The sequence below is a fragment of the Enhydra lutris genome, unplaced genomic scaffold, assembly GCF_002288905.1.
Source record: "Enhydra lutris kenyoni isolate GAN:26980312 unplaced genomic scaffold, ASM228890v2 scaffoldscaffold38, whole genome shotgun sequence".
Taxonomy (NCBI): domain Eukaryota; kingdom Metazoa; phylum Chordata; class Mammalia; order Carnivora; family Mustelidae; genus Enhydra; species Enhydra lutris.
In genome coordinates, this window is record NW_019154122.1 from 12,689,821 (window position 1) to 12,709,470 (window position 19,650).

General features: G+C 40.4%; 1 protein-coding gene across 3 annotated transcripts in view; it reads right to left on the reverse strand.

The window, feature by feature from the left end:
* The window catches only part of LOC111154629 (kinesin family member 1B), a 142,252-nt gene that overhangs the window by 121,322 nt on the left and 1,280 nt on the right, over positions 1–19,650 (reverse strand). For all 3 annotated transcript variants that reach the window (XM_022514365.1, XM_022514364.1, XM_022514366.1), the window contains exon 2: positions 4,172–4,364. In XM_022514365.1, the coding sequence (XP_022370073.1) occupies positions 4,172–4,277 (106 nt within the window). In that variant the 5' untranslated portion in view covers positions 4,278–4,364. The remainder of the gene's footprint in view (positions 1–4,171; positions 4,365–19,650) is intronic.

The window sequence follows — 19,650 nt, forward strand, 5'->3', positions numbered from 1 at the left end:
GCTATAATAGTTTTCTTCTTCTAGATGGTCAGTTATTTTTCTTAATGTTCTATTTAGTACTCAGCATATCATTATATATATAGTAGACATAATTAACTTACACATATATTCTTTCATGCTAAAACCTCAAAGGAAACAACTATTACAAATTATAAACATGAACTATATTATTCAGGTAAAACATACACTGCTGGGGAAAGGGATAAGAAAATAAATAAATAAAACATACGAATTAGTCAAGACTGGAAAATAAGCTAATATTGTAACTTACCACTAATTAAAATGGTAAAAAACTATCTTAGAAAAAGATGTTGCTCTTACATGGTCTCTGGAGGGAAATGAAACACAAGTTGCTTCCGAGAAGAGGAACGGGTTGGTTACATGATAGATAAGAAGAAGTGTTTTAACTGTATATTTTTTGCAACTTTTGAATTTTATACTATGTGAATGAAGGTTCCACTTAATCACAAAAACAAAAACTGTAGCAGGGCACCTGGGTGGCTCAGTCCTTAAGTGTCTGCCTTCGGCTCAGGTCATGATCCCAGGGTCCTGGGATCCAGCCCTGAGTCTGGCTCCCTGCTCAGTGGGAAGCCGGCTTCTCCCTCTCCCACTCCCCCTGCTTGTATTTGCCCTCTCATTGTCTGTCACATAAATAAATAAAATCTTAAAAAAAAAAAACAAAACAAAAAAAAAAAAAAACCATGGGCACCTGGGTGGCTCAGTGGGTTAAGCCTCTGCCTTCGGCTCAGTTCATGATCTCGGGGTCCTGGGATTGAGCCCCACACCGGGCTCTCTGCTCAGCAGGGAGCCTGCTTCCTCATCTCTCTGCCTGCCTCTCTGCCTACTTGTGATCTCTGTCAAATAAATAAAAATCTTTAAAACAAAACAAAACTGTGGGGAAATGAACATAATGTGATTTGACTTTGACAATGAATATAAACTTATAGCCAATTTAAGATGTGGGCGTCTGCCTTTATAAAATCTAAAATGATTTGTCGTCAAGGAAAAAAAACTAGTATCATTTTATATATATATATATTTTTTTTTTTTTTTTTTTTTTTTTTTAGATATAAAATGGGATCATGACCTGAGCCGAAGGCAGAGGCTTTAACCCACTGATCCACCCAGGTGCCCTGTATCATTATTTATATTAACAAAACTTTTCCGTTTGTTTTTGTTACATAATAAATTGGTTTTTGCATTTCATGAATGTGGCCTTTTAATATTTATTTTCTACTTACAAGTTTTTAGTAAGATTAGCAACCCTATAAGGAAAGTTGCAACAGATACCTGTCACACCGGGGATTTCTCCTGGGTAGTTCAGTATGCAAAACATATCACTGAGAAAAGTAGTTCTTTTAGGATTAATTCTGACTCCTAATCCAGGATTTTCTAAAGTCTACCTTTTAAAAGAACTTGTGATATATACCAGCATTTTTAGAGGCAATGTCAATAGCCAAAATGCCTCTAAACTAAGTTATGATTAAACACATTTTGCAGAGAGAAACAAGAGCTCAATAATCAGGATTTACTGGGTTCACTTCAGCAGCACATATACTAAAATTGGAAGGCCACAAATTAGCATGGCCCCTGTGCAAAGATTTGGTTACATACTCTGTAAAATGTAACCATTAAAATGAAGCACAAATAATAACACAGTTTAAATGAGTGACATTTAAGAGCCTAAACATTTATTCTCAGGGCACCTGGGTGGCTCAGTTGGTTAAGCGTGTTCAGCATCTAACTTCAGCTCAGGTCATGATCTTGGGGACTCCAGTGGGGAGTCTGCTTGTCTCTCCCCCTTCCCACCCCCACCCCCCACTCCTGCTCTCTTTCAAATAAATAAAACTGTTTATAAACAAACAAACATTTGTTCTCTAGTTCAATTACAAATCTAGCTCAAACTTTAAGGAGTAAATGATCAATATTGACCTTTCTTAAAACACAATTGTTTTCCTTTTTTTTTTTTTTTTTAAGATTTTATTCATTGATTTGACAAGAGATCAGAAGTAGACAGAGAGGCAGGCGGTGGGGGAGTGGGGGGGAGGAGCATAATCTCCGCTGAGCAGAGAGCCTGATGCGGGGCTCAATCCCAGGTCCCTGCAATCATGACCTGAGCCGAAGGCAGAGGCTTTAACCCTCTGAGCCACCCAGGAGTCCCAAAAAACTTACAATTTTCATACCCTATAAAGTTCACCTTTCACCCATTTGAAGCATACAATTCAATACTAAACTTTGCATCTTTTTCTTTTACAATTACTCATAGGATATAATTCATGGATTCATATTTTTATTAAAAAAAAAAAAAAACTCTAATAAAGAGGCAAAATCATAGTAACAGAGAACAGAAGGCTGGTTACCAGAGGGTAGGGATGGGGGCAATGGGGAGATACTGATCGAAGGATACAAACTTACAGACCGGAGATGAGTAAGTTCTAGAGACCTGATGTACAGCATAGTGACTACAGTTAATATTAAGTATTGTGTTCTTAAAATCTGCTAAGAAATAGATCTCCAGTGTGGTTTTTTAAAGATTTTATTTATTTATTTTTTGGTCAGAGAGAGAGAAAGCACAAGCATGGGGAGCAACAGGCACAGGAAGAAGCAGGCTCCCCGCTGAGCAAGGAGCCCAATGCAGGACTTGATCCCAGGACCCCGGGATCATGACCCGAGCCAAAGGCAGACACTTAACTGCCACCCACATGTCCCAGATGTCCAGTGTTTTCACCACGCACACACAAAAAAGGGTAACTATGAGAGACGACAGATACATTAATTAGTATGGACTGTAGTAATCATTTTGCAATGTATACATACATCATAACATCACACTGTACATCTTAAATATATACAATTTTATTTCCCACTGATAGAATCCTCTACAGAGAACACTGGCAAATGGCCCACAAATAGATAAAATCAGAATGATTTCTCCAACAACTCAGAATTAACTTGTGTGTCTGGAAGAGCAAGGATTCTGCTTTATCATAAAGTTGTAGGTTTCAAGATAATACTACTTTAATAATTTGCCTACAATACTTTAATAATGTAATAATTTAATAATACCACTACTCTAATAATTTGCCTACAGAGGGCACCCGGGTGGCTCAGGCGGTTAAATGACTGCCTTTGGCTCAGGTCATGATCTCAAGAGTCCTGGGATGGAGTCCTGCATCGGGCTCCCTCCTGCATCGGGCTCCCTGGTCAGCAGGGAGTCCTGTTTCTCTGCCCCTCCCCTGGCTTGTGCGCTTTCTCTCTCTCCCTCTTGCTCGCTCTCTCCCTCAGTAAATAAAATCTTTTAAAAAAATAATAATAATTTGACTACAGATCCATATCAAGGCATTATTAATGCAAATACAAAATAAACCAGGTTGGGGCACCTGGGTGACTCAGTCGTTAAGCATCTGCCTTCTGCTCAGGTCATGATCCCAGGGTCCTGGGATCGAGCCCTGCATTGGGCTCCCTGCTCAGCAGGAAGCCTGCTTCTCCCTCTCACTCTCTCCCTGCTTGTGTTCCCTCTCTCGCTGTGTCTCTGTCAAATAAATAAAATCTTTAAAAAAAAAATTAAAAATAATAAACCAGCTTGTCATTTTCACCTAAGCAATTATATATGAAGAAAGATGCTAGAAACCACTGACTTAATTTCAATAATAAATCATCTTATTTGTAAAAAAAAGATAAGCAAATTATTACTTATAATTTTAGTAATAAATTTACAAGTTTATTATCAATTATAGCTATATCTGCTGTTCAACTCGAAGAACCATCGTAAGGGAAGACAGTAAGTTAAAATCGTCTTGGCAAGCCCAAGTACCATATAAAATCAAGAAAGGAAAATAATCTAAGAGCCTCAATAGATACATTTCATATCATGATTAAGTAAAAAAAGAAAACCCTGCTTACACCTTTATTATCATTAAGATTCAACATAATAATTCTAGGTAAATTAGTGCAGTTCTCCAGAGATTTCTCACTCGTAAAGAACAAAATAAACAGTCCATATTTCAATATGCTACAGCAAATATCACAGGGGGAAGCATTCAGTGGATCATTCAGAGCAGCAAAGTTCACAATTTGACTATCCAAATGTTTATTTATTCTGCTCACAGTAAGGGAAAAGAGAAAGGACAGGAAGATGAGATATAACTGACAGAAAATAACATGTACTCACTGGTCGAGTTGCCTTGCATCTGAATGATGCACTTGGACTCTTTGCTGGTCTCCCGAGAATTGAAGGGCCGAACCCGCACAGCCACCTTCACTGAGGCTCCCGACATTCTGATGGTCTTGCTATATATATATGTATATATATGCAGTCCAGAAAGAAAGAATCAAATCTTCTTTTGAAGTTATGTTCAAGTTTCCTTTAAAAAGAAAGCAATCCCACACAGGTAGTCAGAATTAAAGAAAGCATGGGCTACCATGAGCATAAAGGCTACTCTCTTGCCTCAGGACTATTTCTATTTCCATTTTGAAAAACCTAATCCCTATTCTTCTCATAGATCTTACATTCTCAAAATTTCCAAATAGAAAATTAAAGACTGAAACTTATTTTCCTATTCTCTCTTTCCCATACCTAAAAAGTACCTAAGCTTAATAATAAAATAATAATAACAACAATAATAAATATAACTGCAAAGTATCAGGAATCTTTCTTGTTCTCTGTTTTTCTGGATTAATCTTCAGTAATATATGAAAAACACCGTATGTTTATCTGTTAACTTCCCAACTGCAAAACCCCTTATTACCTTCCTTTAAAGAAATGCTCTGAATTTCCTATACTTCAACTGCAGTTTGAAACATTCAGTTACATGATATATAATTAAACAGCAAAGGACACAGATAAGTTTAAGCAGCTCCTTCCACTTCTAAGTACCCAGGGGTTCCTTGAATTTCCACATGTACCTCATGTGACCCTCACAACCATCCTTTACAATGAGCGGAGAAGTTTCCAGAGAAGGTTCTACCCTCAGATGTGCCACTGACTCATGGCAAAATCAAATCATGACATTTCACTACTGAATGAAGCCACAGGAAGAAATGTGAACATTTTTCAGAGGAACGGTTTCCTTCCCAACAGAACAAAACAAACACTCTTTGGTGAAAAGAACCCGTCTACGTAATCTCCACCAGAAACAACAGATCTCAATCTGCACTCTATCCATTATAGAAACGTTTTCAAGAGGAACCAAATGAAAGAAAAAAGTGAAAAAGAAAACCACACATAAGTCCAATTGTCAGGGAACCCCAATAAAACTTCAATTTCATTTTCTCCCACGTAATGCAATAGAGACCTGCAATCCTACACCACAGCTGCACAACTACTAACGCTTTTCCAGTAAGAAAAGGGCAAAAATCAACCAAAACAAAACAAAGTAAAAACCAAAAGCCACTCCCTACCTCATTACCCTTGTTTTCTTAAGGGCACTATTTAAAATTCTTGTTTTTGGGCACACGCCTCTTGTCCATCTATCACACCTCCATCCAAATGCTCAGAGTTCTTGTTCGCTACCACTGAGGCGAGAGCCCAATGGAAGGGCTCAGGAGATGTCTGCTGAGGGAGAGAATTAATGCACCGCAGCTGACCGCTGAACAATATGGGCTCGAAAAGCACAGGTCCATTTGCACGTGGATTTTTTCAACAAATATATTTTCTCTTTGTTATGATTTTCTTAACATTTTCTTTTCTCGTTTTTGTAAGAAAATGGTATGTAACACGTGTATACCATACAAAATCTCTGTTGATCAACTCATTATGTTATCAGTAAGGCTGATACTAGACTAACAGTGGGCTGTTAGCAGTTAAATTTTGGGGAGTCAGGAGTTATATATGGATTTTCCCCTACATGGGAGGAGGGGAAAGGCACCCCTAAGCCCTAAGTTGTTCAAGGGTTAACTGTATATTTCCCAGTTTGAGAAGTATCTGTTCAAGTCCTTTGCCTGGTTTGCTGACATTTTTTGGTTTTGTTTCAAATAACTGTAATATTTATTGGTATTAATCTTTTTGATATTTGCTGTGATGTTTTTCCAGTCTGTTTCCCATTTTATTTAGCATTAAACAGATGGCTCTTGTTTAACATATCAAACATTTATTATAATCACATTTATCAAATGAAGCTTGGAGTTATTAACTCTCCCAGTCAATAGAGCGTCACCCATAGTCACTAGCTGAGTACCCTGCCAAGAGTGAACAGTATTCTGAAAAAGCAACACAGAACACACTTCAATCCCCCCGCCGCAGGGCTCACAGTGATATACAGCCACATCCGAACACTTAACACGCTCCATTATCTTCTCCCCAAACTAACAATCTCTGTCAATCTTCCCATTTCTATCTGACCTCATACCATAAACCTTGCAGTCAGGTGTGGCTTTTTTCTTCTTTGAATCCTTTTATTAGTATTACATCATTGATATACCATATCAAAACTTTTAAAACACAAATTTGCATATTTCTATCAATTCTTTCCTCCCATTCCCATCCCCATTAGCATTACCCCAACCCACTGCCACTGCCTAACCTAGTCCTCACTACCTCATGCCTAGCATACTTGTAATAGTGGAACTGATCTTTGAGCTTTTCATTTGAATCCAACAGTCCTTACACAGGGCTGCACAAAACAACCACACAGGGGTCTTGTGAAAAGCAAATAAGCCTGGTATTTAACAGTTCTGAAATAGGAATTCTGGGTTTTTGCTGCAAATCTCTTAACCTTGCTGCAATATTAACCTTTCTAAAGCATGAATTTCAATTTCACTTCCAAACTCAAGAATCTTCTCTTACTCCCCATGATTACAACATTAAGACCAAAGTCAAGGCACTCTATGTTCTAATCAGGCTCCTTGACCATCCCCCACACATGCTCTTTCACATTTTCTAATAATTTCTCCCTACAGTGGGCATAGGAATTTTCATTTTTCTCCTATCTGATGGGCCAGCTGTAGCCCTACCTCTTCCTAAAGGACTACCCAAATACTCCAGGAATCACTGGTATTTCCTACAGCACGTATAGCCCCAAACACACGATGAGAACCCTGCTATCATTTCATGTGGCTACAGTCTATATTGTACTGTTATAGCTTCCCAAAGTGAAATTCTTATTGCCTTGAAAAATTCTTTGAACTTGGGTTCCTTGAAAAAATGGCTAATTCCAAGGCTGGGCAAGAAATTTCAAAATTATCCTGGGACATATTATTTTGATCACAAGCAAGAAATCTATCAAAGATGAATAGAGTCATGGCAAAAGGACATAAAAGTGCCAACTTAAAGGGCTCCCAAACATGGAGTAATCAGTGCATAAGAGTAAATACATTCATACAAACCACAGATGGATGGAGAACATCAAATATATAAATTCACAAGTTTATAATACTTTTAAAGAGCCTCATTATTCTGAAAACTGGCAAATAAAAGAGATAAGCATGCACCCAGTCTGTATATCCTGAATAAACTATACTCCAGGATAGCCAAATAGCTGGACAGTCAATGAGGGCAAGTTCTTCACACACGCACACACACACACACACACACACACACAACACACACACACACACACACACACAGTCTGGCTAATAATTGCAGAAGAGAGAACAACTGGAATGTCACCATCCTCCAGCCCTACTGAGAGAAAAGCTGTCTGCAACAGTCGTCACTAGCTGCCACGGGGGGGGGGGGGGGGGGGGGGGGGGGGGGGGAGGGGGGTGGGGGCGGGGGGCGGGTTTGGGGGCTTGGATGATGAATGGTTGGTTGATGTGGGAACATTTTATTGCTTGGATTAGGCTGACAGTAACTGAGCCAAATAATCTTAACGTCACTAAAAGTGGGACACGTAGGTGGTCTATGCTTGCACGTGTACTGCTATGGGAAACACACAGCACCACCTAGGAAGCATTCTTATCCTACCCTCTTAAAAAAAAAAAAAAAAAAAAAAAAAGAAGAGCCTAAGCTTCAGCTCGGACTACCAGTTACAGGACACATGGGGAGCAAATGAAAAATTTAAATGACACTTGAAAGATACAATCAGCCAATCCCAGGATATAGAAAAATCTACAGGTCAATACACCCAATAAATAAATAGCATGGGGGAGAGGGGGTAAATAAAAGAAACTTGTGTTAGTTACCAACCAAATGCATGATTTTTTTAATCAAGAAACTCCACCAAAAAAAAATTTTTTTTCTTAGGTATCAGATTAATCTGAACATAGACTGGTATCAGATAATGTCAGGAAATTTGTTAGGGGAAGAGAGAAGAAGTAAGTTTGCGAAAATGACAGTCATTGAATACTGTAGATATTTAAGTTAAAAAAAAACAAAACCTTCGGTGCCTGGGTGGCTCAGATGGTTAAGGACCTGCCTTCGGCTCCGGTCATGATTCCAAAATCCTGGGATGGAGTCCCGTATCAGGCTTCCTGCTCCTTGAAAAGCCTGCATCACCCTCTGCCTCCCTCTCTCTCTCTCTCTCTCTCTGTCTCTCATGAATAAATAAAATCTTTTTTAAAAAATGACTTAAAACAGGGACGCCTGGGTGGCTCAGTTGGTTAAGCAGCTGCCTTCAGCTCAGGTCATGATCCCAGCATCCTGGGATCGAGTCCCACATCAGGCTCCTTGCTCATCAGGGAACCTGCTTCTCCCTCTGCCTCTGCCTGCCATTCTGTCTGCCTGTGCTCGCTCTCTCTCCCTCTCTCTCTCTGACAAATAAATAAATAAAATCTTTTAAAAAAATAAATAAATAAAAATAAAAAAATAAAAATGACTTAAAACAAAAACAAAAACAAACCGTTCTTCTTTTGTATTCTATTCAAGGCCTGCCAAAGTGTTGAATGCTGCTGACTGATTTACAGAGAGACAACAAAGGCTGAAAACGCCCTTGCAGGAATTTAGATACAAAGAATCACGCACTCTTAACTGGGAACCAAAATGCTAAAATCTCTAACACCTGCCTGCTTCTTCTATCCATCTAATCTACTGACAAATTAAACAGCTTCTACCTATAAAATTTCTTTCCATTTCTACCCCTGCCATCCCTTTTAGATCTGCAGTATTTCTTACCCAAGACTGTTAACCTCACCGCTTTCTCTTGCTTCCTTCCACCCCAACTCTACTGCCCATACTGCCACGTTCATCTGCTCCGTCCATACCACGCAGTACTGACACACTGGTCTTCCTGAAGCACAGGTCTGTTCATGTCTGTGTCCACTTAAAAATCCTCAAAGTTCATCTACTCTCTCCCAGGCAATGACTGCACTTCCCACACTGGCATTCAATGTGTCCTTTTAACATAAACCACCTATTTTGACAAGCCCACAAAACACTGCCTTCCATCCACATTCCCTAACAACCACCCACCAGAGGGCTTCCTGAAAGTTTATCATGCTTTTCTGTGTCTTTGCTCCAATGCTCCAGAAGGAACACTGTGCCCTTCTTCCTCTACCATTCTTCTCAAAATCCAACTTATTCTTCTAAGATCTTCTTGTACGCCACCTGTGTCCATAGCCCTCACAGACTCTCCCTACCTCCCACACTAAATTCTAATGCTTCTCCAGTTACTACGACTCAACTCACCGACCTTACCGAGGCCAAAGAAATTACTTACTTTTCTTATCTCTACTATATATTTTAAGTTCCTTGTGGACAAAAACTTAATTTTCATCATGTTTCTAAGCCCCCAGATACAAGGTCTTGAATATGGGAGCTAAGATATTTTGGTTGAACTCCTGGTTATTGTGTCTACAGGCTGATGCCTGAATGGCATGAATAAACCCCGTAAGTTGTTCCAAAATAGACAAGTCATCCGATCAAAAGGAAAAAGGATAAAATTAATTTCAAATTCTTTCCTAACTAAAAAAGCTAACAGGGGAGGATGGGTGGCTCAGTCAGTTAAGCAGCTGCCTTTGGCTCAGGTCATGGTCCCACTGTCCTGGGATCAAGCCCTGCATCAGGCTCTCTGCTCAGCAGGGAGCCTGCTTCTCCCTCTCCCTCTGCCTGCCTCTCTGCCTACTTGTGCTCTCTCTCTGTCAAATAAATAAATAAAATCTATTAAAAAAGGGGGGGGGCGCCTGGGTGGCTCAGTGGGTTAAAGCCTCTGCCTTCGGCTCGGGTCGTGATCCCAGGGTCCTGGGATCGAGCCCCGCATCGGGCTCTCTGCTCAGCAGGGAGGCTGCTTCCTCCTCTCTCTCTGCCTGCCTCTCTGCCTACTTGTGATCTGTCAAATAAATAATAAATCTTAAAAAAAAAAAAAGCTAACAGTAATTCTTTTTTGGAAGTGATAAGTACATTTTTAAAATTACTTTCCCCCCGGGGCGCCTGGGTGGCTCAGTGGGTTAGGCCGCTGCCTTCGGCTCGGGTCATGATCTCAGGGTGCTGGGATCGAGCCCCGCATCGGGCTCTCTGCTCAGCAGGGAGCCTGCTTCCTCCTCTCTCTCTGCCTGCCTCTCTGCCTGCTTGTGATCTCTCTGTCAAATAAATAAATAAAATCTTTAAAAAAAAAAAAAAATTACTTTCCCCCCCAAACAAATAAAATTACTTTTCTCAAACAATTTGAACCTAAATATATATATATATATTTTTAATTTAACTGTCTTAAGTTAAAACTGCAACCATCTTAGGGCACCTGGGTGGCTCATTCAGTTAAGTGTCTGCCTTGGGCTCAGGTCATGACTCCAGGGTCCTAGCATCGAGTCCCACGCTGGGCCCTCTGATCAGTGCAGAGCCTACTCCCACCTCTCCCTCTGCCTGCCCCTCTGCCTCCTTGTGCTCTGTCTCTGTCAAATAAATAAAATCTTAAATAAACAAACAAAAACCAGCCTGCAACCATCTTCACAAGCAAGTTAAAATTTTACACAGGGGCGCCTGGGTGGCTCAGTCAGTTAAGCGTCTGCCTTTAGCTCAGGTTCTGATCCTGGGGTCCTGGGATGGAGCCCAGCATCACATCAGGCTTCCTGCTCTGGGGGGAGTCAGCTTCTCCCTCTGACCCTCCCCCTCTGCTCATGCTTATGCCTCCTCCCTCTTTCTCTCTCAAATAAATAAACAAAATCTTTTAAAAAATCTTTTACACAGTAATAGGAAGCTACAGTTAAATGAACTACAGAAAGTGTTACTTTGCTACTTCTCTACTACTATAAACAGTATCTCTTTAGACCAAAGAATTACAGCTTCAAAATCCCCTGGCTCTTTAAGAAAAATTACAAATTACATAAGCCTGAAATCAAGCTTAAATTCCAGTTGGAAACAGTAGTTACAGAATACTTTCAGGAAGTTATAGGAAAACAATACTTCTTCTAATTAGCATAAAAATTACTCTCCAAGCTTTGAGCAGCCAAAGGAAGAAAGGCTGGTAGGAAACACAATCACACATACTCCAAATCACTTACACAGCCTCAGTTCTAGACTGTTCCTCTGACTGGTTTTCCTTCCTATGACACACAATTAGAAGCATCAGAAAAGCGGAATGGAGCAAAAATTCCAAAGCATTCACTAACAATAAAGGGATAATAAAACAGGCCAAATTTATTTGAATTTTTCTGAATTTTTGCCCAATTGCTTAACTTTGACCTTGTGCAACTGAACTTGCCCTCAGAGGTTCCCTGGACTGTTAGGAACCTAAGGAGAACATTAATTCTCAAACTGACCTTTCAGCAAAGTGAATAAATAGGAATAAAATAATACTAGTTTCTGGTTGGCTTGTTTTTATATTCCTTTTCTATAGAAAACAGCCAGGATTATATTCCTAAAACAGAAGTCAGTTCATGTCATTTCCTCTACTTAAAAAGTGTCCATTGGGGGTGCCTGGGTGGCTCAGCGGGTTAAGCCTCTGCCTTCGGCTCAGGTCGTGATCTCAGGGTCCTGGGATCGAGCCCCACATTGGGCTCTCTGCTCGGCGGGGAGCCTGCTTCCCCCTCTCTCTCTGCCTGCCTCTCTGCCTACTTGTGACCTCTCTCTGTCAAATAAATTAAAAAAAGAAAAAAAAAAAAACTGTCCATTGGTTTCTGCGTCCTCAGAACATAACCTAAAAATTCAAGGGCCTCCACAATCCAACCTCCTTCCCCAGCCTCCATTTTCACTGACCAGCTTCAAGCCTTCTTCTCCACCAAGCACCCTCTTACTGCACCAAACACACTGCTCCTGGAAGCTCAAGCTCCCTTCTCAACCTATCAGAAGTCCACATCTTTTAAGGACAAGGTCAAATACCACCATGAAGCAGGAAGTGTAAAGTCACACATTCCAGCTCCTTTCTGAGCCAAAACTGATACCTTCCCTTTGCTCCTTAAAAATGTTGTGTTGGTTCTTTCTTTCTTTTTTTTTTTAAGATTTTATTTATTTATTTGACCAAGAGAGATCACAAGTAGGCAAAGAGGCAGGAAGAGAGAGAGAAGGGGGGAAGCAGGCTCCCTACTGAGCAGAGAGCCCGATGCGGGACTCGATCCCAGGACCCTGAGATCATGACCTGAGCCGAAGACAGAGGCTTAACCCACTGAGCCACCCAGGCGCCCCTATTGTGTTGATTCTTCATGTTCCTGCTTCTTCCACCTGCCCTGTGTTGTAGCCAGTAGTTCACTTACCTCTCATGCACTGATAAGTATTCAGTACATGTTTGTCACAAGTGAAAATAGAATTTAACCAAGAAATTCAGTCTTTTATATTCAATATTCACACGATTTGCTATACAGCAGCAAATTTATAATAGCAACAAGCAGTCTACTTAAAAGATCATCTTTTCCAATGAATTATGGCTTAAAAAATGAATTATAACTTAAAAAATGAATGGGTTCCCAAAAGTAAGTCTCTGTAGCTAGTGCGCCCGTTCTAAGATGCTATAAAAACTTTGTTATTATAAATTTTGCATCTCTCAGGCCAATAATTTCCACGAGGACCAAGCAGATTTTAGGACCCAACACTGTTTCACTGGCCACGGCTATACTGCTAAAATGCCCCCCACCAAGGTAAGAATTTATTTTTCTATGTGTATGAATTACTTGTCTATTCTCGGTCTTTGACTCAATGAATAAAAACCAGCCATGAGCCAAGCTGTGAAAGCTCAAAATGAATCACATGTTGGAAAAGCTTTTTTCTGCATTCTAACCCAATGCCAAGAATCAGACTGCACAGAGCCTCCTGACAGCTCAGATTTTCAATCTCTAATGGGGTTAAACTAGCTCACCCAGACTCTCCAACTGTTTTCTCTTCACCATTATCTAAAATAAGTTTTAAAATACGGTTTTAGATTTATCAGACACATGTCTTCCTGTCACTGCAATTAATAAATCAAGGATCCTCCTTTTCACCAGTAACATGATTTTACTCATAAACCAAGAGGTACATCAAGAGATAACAGCCGGGTGCCTGAGTGGTTCAGTGGGTTAAGCCTGTCTTCAGCTTGGATCATGGTTTCAGAGTCCTGGGATCAAGCCCCACATCAGGCTCTCTGCTCGGCAGGGATCCTGCTTCTTCCCTCTCTCTCTGCCTGCTGCTCTGCCTACTTGTGATCTCTATCTCTGTCAAATAAATAAATAAAAATCTTTAAAAAAAGAAAGAAAGAAAGAAAGAAAGAAAGGGATAACAGCTCCTAGGCGCACCTGGCTGGCTCCGTTTGTAAAGCAAGTCACTCTTGATCTCAGGATGATGTGTTTGAAGCCCTCACTGGGCACAGAGCTTAAAGAAAATAATAATTAAAAAAGAGAAACAGCTCCTATGGCATAAAATCAACTATTCTAAAAGAAAGTAATTTTTTTCTTTTTTCTTCCAAAATCTGGATAGTTAATACTTAACTCTATCTAGTAAGTCAATTCCGTTCTAATATCTGAAGCTATGTCTCATAACTTTATTCTAGCAGATCTGCTGGGAATTCTGGCATTCAAATCCCACATTCCACTGACACTCTTCTACTGTCAAAGTGGATGACAGACAACACCTTCTTCTGGAATTGTCCAGGCTAAAATGAACTCAGCTCGGCTACAGTGTAGAAATGGTAAGTTTAAATCAGAGGCTAATTAAAATTTGGTAGAAGTTGAGTCCCTGCCCTTAAAGAAACAGCAAGCAAGCAAGAAAGAAGGAACGAATGAATAAATTGGTATGAGCCAAGGTTCCCTCCTTCTGAAACCTTCCCATGACCACACCTCTGCAGCTACCAGCCTGGGACGTAGCTCACTATCTGGGCAAGAATTCAGGTCAGACTTTTCCATGTGTTAACAACATGTCAATCCTGCCACATGATAAAAAGATACAGAAAGTTTAATAGGTATGTTTTCATTTAGGTGACAACACAAGTATCCCAGACTCTCACAAGGGAGACGCTTAACTGACTGAGCCCCCCGGGTGCCCCTACTGTGTAATTTCCCTGATGCTTCTCCATTTATTATGACTCAACTCACCGACCTTACCGAGGCCAAGGAAATTACTTCCTTTTCTTATCTCTACTATATATTTTAAGTTCCTTGTGGACAAAAACTTAATTTTCATCATGTTTCTAAGCCCCCAGATACAAGGTCTTGAATATGGGAGCTAAGATATTTTGGTTGAACTCCTGGTTATTGTGTCTACAGGCTGATGCCTGAATGGCATGAATAAACCCTGTAAGTTGTTCCAAAATAGACAAGTCATCCGATCAAAAGGAAAAAGGATAAAATTAATTTCAAATTCCTTCCTAATTAAAAAAGCTAACAGGGTGCCTGGGTGGCTCAGTGGGTTGAGGCCTCTGCCTTCAGCTCAGGTCATGATCCCAGGGCTTCCCCACCACCGCCCACCCCCCTCCCAGCCTGCCTCTCTGCCTACCTGTGATCTCTGTCAAATAAATAAATAAAATCTTTAAAAAAAAAAAAAAAAAAAAAAAGCTAACAGGGGTGCCTGGGTGGCTAAGTCAGTTAAGCAGAATATTATAATATTCTGCTGATAAATTCAGGTGTATCTTTATATAAAATTACATATCTGAACCATATCAGTCATATCCTGCATAAAAAAGACTTTGGTTATGGTTTAGTGTTGTATTTTCAGTTTGGAAAGCAGGTGGATTACTTTTTTTAAAATGGTCTTTGAAGAATATTTTTTCCTTTTTCTTAAAGACCTGTTGAATACACTTAGTGAGTACATCCTTATATCAGGATGTCTATAACACTTTTCTCTTAGTTTTAGAATTTATTACCAAAAAAAATACTTGATGAACCCATATATATTTTTTCTTTCCCTTTTTACCTTGACTTCTGAAAGTTCCAAAACTAAATTATAATAACCACATTACACAAATTGCTGTAATCTATTTATTTAGTTTTTCCTCCTGTTACACAGAGTTTTCTTATCTATACTTTAACAGCCCCCCTTATATTTATGGTATTTGTGGCAGGCTACGTAAAACCTTTTTAGAAGTGGTAAGTGGTAGAAATTACAAACAAAAAAAAAAGTTCCCGTAACAAACCTATTCTGCTATTTAACATCAGAAATATGTCAAAATCTAGCTCCTCAAAACAAAAGACTTTAAGAATTATATAAAAATTTGTGCTGAATTAATTTGGTAACTGTGAGTGGCCAGAAAGGCCGGCCAAGATCTGAAACCAGATCCACCAAACAGAAGCAGACAAAAGTTCAATGAAGGAGGGAGTGTGAAATAAGGACTTCCACTGCAGCAAAGGCATGAAGTGTGTCCCCTGGTTTCAGCAGTAACAGGCTGGAAACCAGCCGCCAGGCAGGGGTCGGGAAGCAAGGGCCACTGAAGCCAATCTATGGTGGGCTGGAGAGTAGCTAGGAGGCTAGAAAATGGAAATATCAGTATCCTCCTTGCTTCCAGAACTTGGCTGTGGGGAGCAGGAGAGTGAGAGCTAGGAGGCAACAGGAATGAAGGGAGGATTTTTCCCCTGCTTCCCCGTTTTTATTAGGAGAGACAAGCATGTCTCTACACTTTATTCAACAGCTATTTATTAGGGGCCTACCATACGACAGGCAGTTCCAGGAGTCTGGGATAAATCGATGAATGAAACAGATAAACATCCCTGCCACAGAGGAGCTTACATTCCAATTCTAGTACGGGAAGTGGGGACATGAAAATAATAATTTCTACAGAATGCTATGTGATGACAAGCATTACCAGGGAGAGAAAGTGCAGAAAAGCAGGTGGTTCAGGAGTATGGTGGGGAAGGACGCCGTGCACGTGCATTAAGGAGGTCAGGACAGGCCTACTGAGGTGGTGAAGTTTAAGCGAAGACCTGAAGGAGGTGAAGTAGTTAGCCAAGTAGCTTTCAGAGGAAGACCATTCTAGGTAGAAGAGTCAGAGCAAAGGCCCTAAGGTGGGACTGCAGGGAAACAGCGAAAGGGGAAAGAGTAACCAACACAGCAAGTCCCTAAAGACTACAAAACGATGACATCCAGAACACAGGCCAAGGGATTATTAGCCGAAATCTGGAAGAGTAACCTTTTCTCTAAGACTGCAGGAAAGAAGGTAAGAAAGAAGGCAGAGAATTCTTTAAATAGAGAAAGAGGAGGGGGGGAAGTTCATGCCTTTTTTTCCCTATGAGGTGGTAGGTAAGGTTTTAAGCCAAGCATGGGACAGCGGAGAGGCTTGAGTAAAGCAGTCAAAATCTAACTTAGAAGTCACTGTGTAGAACAGGGGAAGGAATGAAAGAGAACTACTTCAACAGATACCAAAGAACCAAAGACAGATTCAGAGGAGACCTAAGGTTACACATTAATTGTGGCACTAAACCCCAGCACTGTGTGAGATTTCTCCAAGGCAGACTTAAAATAGAAGGTATGGCGGGTAGGAAGGATGCAAGGCTGGCATCTGCATAATGGGTCTTGTGGGATAATAAAGGACTAAAGACTGCAAGTGCTGGTAAGAAAAGAGCTGAAGCAGTGCACCCCAGAAGTCAAGTGTACTAAAGGGAGACAAAAAAGTAAAGTCTGGAAGAGGCTGATGGCGCAGGAGACAATGTGGAAGAGCACTTGGAAGGAGACTACAATAGTGAGAGCCTTAAATGATCAGAGCTTCAGATCTGAGGCACAATCTGACATTAAGACAGATCTGAAGGGGCGCCTGGGTGGCTCAGTCGTTAGGCGTCTGCCTTCAGCTCAGGTTATGATCCTGGGGTCCTGGGATCGTGTCCTACATCAGGCTCCCTGCTCTGCGGGACACCTGCTTCTCCCTTTCCCACTCCCCTGCTTGTGTTCCCTTCTCTTGCTGTCTCTCTCTGTCAAATAAGACAAAAAACAAAAAAAAGACAGATCCGAAAGTGATGACAAAGTAGAAGGCAGCACCACAATACCGTTACTGGAACGGCAAGAAGCTCATGTTTGCTTGAGCTGAAGTCAAGGAATTTTATGGTTAAAGGTAATTACAAAAGAAGTTTAGTACAGTGGTTATGCACTTATTTCTAGTAGGAAATTTCTAGAGGAAGTCATTTAGCCTCTGCTTCTTCATCTGTAAAATAGGGGGTAACAGTATCTATTTCATAAGGTTGTTACAAGGATTAAATTACTGAACAATGTAAAGTGCTTGGAAAAGAGCCTAGCACATAGAAAGGGCTCAGTCTGAGCGAGCTATGTTGCCATTATTGTTGTGGTTATTGTTTATACAGTCATTGACATCTGCCGGGATGATGTCAGAAATTCAGACAGAGGGGGAAGTAAGCCAAGTATCAAAGACATCACACAGAACAATGGTGGAGGATGGTATAGCTGAATGATACGCTTTGGAATAAGCGTGATATTACATCTGTGATATTAAATATAAAAAATTTTCTTTAATCCATCAGACATTTACAATCTCGTTGACTTCAAACACATATATGAACAACCACAAAGCAATCATGAAAGTACCGACTGAGCACTAGGTAAGCATTACATGGCAACACAAAAGGGAAAAGGCTCTGACTATAAAAACCATAGAAGCTACCACGATATGGACTAAGTTGTACTAAACCACTAAGTAGTACTAAAGCTTTAAAGACCTAGAGTTAACTTTATCTTACCATGTCTGTATACAAACGGTAAAGTGTAAAGAGAACTAAATCTCTACACGCACTGTCAATAAACTGGTAATGAACATCATAAAAGTAAGCATCAATGAATCACTGGGCCATTAACCAAAAAAATCCACCTCAAAGAGAAGTCCCAGGACAGTCACCTCTGCTTCATTTATCTTCTATTCTAACGAGCTGCACGAAGAAAAGCTCTGAAAGCATGTGTATTTATCCACACTTTCATGAACTCCAGAATTCATCAATTTGTTCCAACAAGGCCATCTTTCAAAGAGAACGACATGAAGTAGACAGGCTATACGTTTCAAATCAGAGCTTTGGAAAATTATATCCGTTTACAAGATCAAAAGGATATGCTTCACCCCTGGGAAAGACCTGCTGTGATTAGCAGCCCAGGAAGGGGTTTATAAACTACAATGCAGGGCCCCATTGTTGTCCTTTACTTTGTACCCAGAACAAGACCATGGCAGGGAAGTGAGCTAAAGAGTTCTGGGCTGGGAGAGACCATTGGCACTCTTCTTGAGAGTTTATTCCCTGAACAAATTCAAAATGAGAAAGAGAAAAAAGGAAAGCTGCATTCATATCTGGTCTTGGAAGGAAAAATGGTCTGTTTAAAGCCTTCAAAGCTGTACTTAATGGATAAATTTTGGAAAAACATTCGATAGAGCAGAGCTGCACAGATCTTAAAATTCTGCCACCAAATCAGGTTCACAACCAGGTCTGATTTTATCAAATGCTGAAATTATATTTAACCACAATTCTTCAGATCTTTTTTTGCTAATAAAGTAACTGTAAATATTTAAAACTTAGAAATAGTTCTTAATCGGGCCATGGAGTTTTAAAACAGACATTCTGTATTTCCCTCATGTCAAAGTAATACAAAAAGCACCAGTTTCCATTGACACCATTTTTGATCAACTAAGTTTTAAAAGGAAAGCTTGACGATAAAAATACAAAAATAAAGTATTAAGACTAATCTTAGAGAACCCTGACTGAAAATTTTCAGATAGCTCAACTTGAGAAGTTACAGGAATTTTTTTTCATTAAGAAATGGAGTTTGGGGCTGCCTGGGTGGCTCAGTGGGTTAAGCCTCTGCCTTTAGCTCAGGTCATGATCTCAGGGTCCTGGGATCGAGTCCCACATCAGGCTCTCTGCTCGGCAGAGAGTCTGCTTCCTCCTCTCTCTCTCTCTACTTGTGATCTCTGTCTCTGTCAAATAAATGAAATCTTATAAAAAAAAAAAAAAAAGAAATGGAGTTTGAAAGCAAAGGGCACAAAGACAGGAATGCCACCCTCCAGGTCCTGTCCACATCACGCATGTAGGAGAAGCCTGATTCACAGGCTCACACTGAATTCAGTTATTGATCATCTCCAGATCTGCTTTACAATCGCAAGGTGTGTGTAATCCTCATACTCCGTCCCCACACAGTACATTTAACTCCACCTGCCCCATAATCCAACAGCCACACCAAGTTAATGAGAAAGCACCACCTCGCTCAAGAGAACACAAGCTAAGATTTTGTTATGACTAAGCTAAGCTCACAAAATGCCAGCCTTTATGTAAAATATCCACCATGATATCACTTAAGAGCTATTCAAATCCAATCGCCACACTTTCGTGGGGCTCAGACAGACCCATCTACGACACAAAGCAGCATATTCAGTGTCGGCAGAGCAGCTGCCTAGAGCAGTG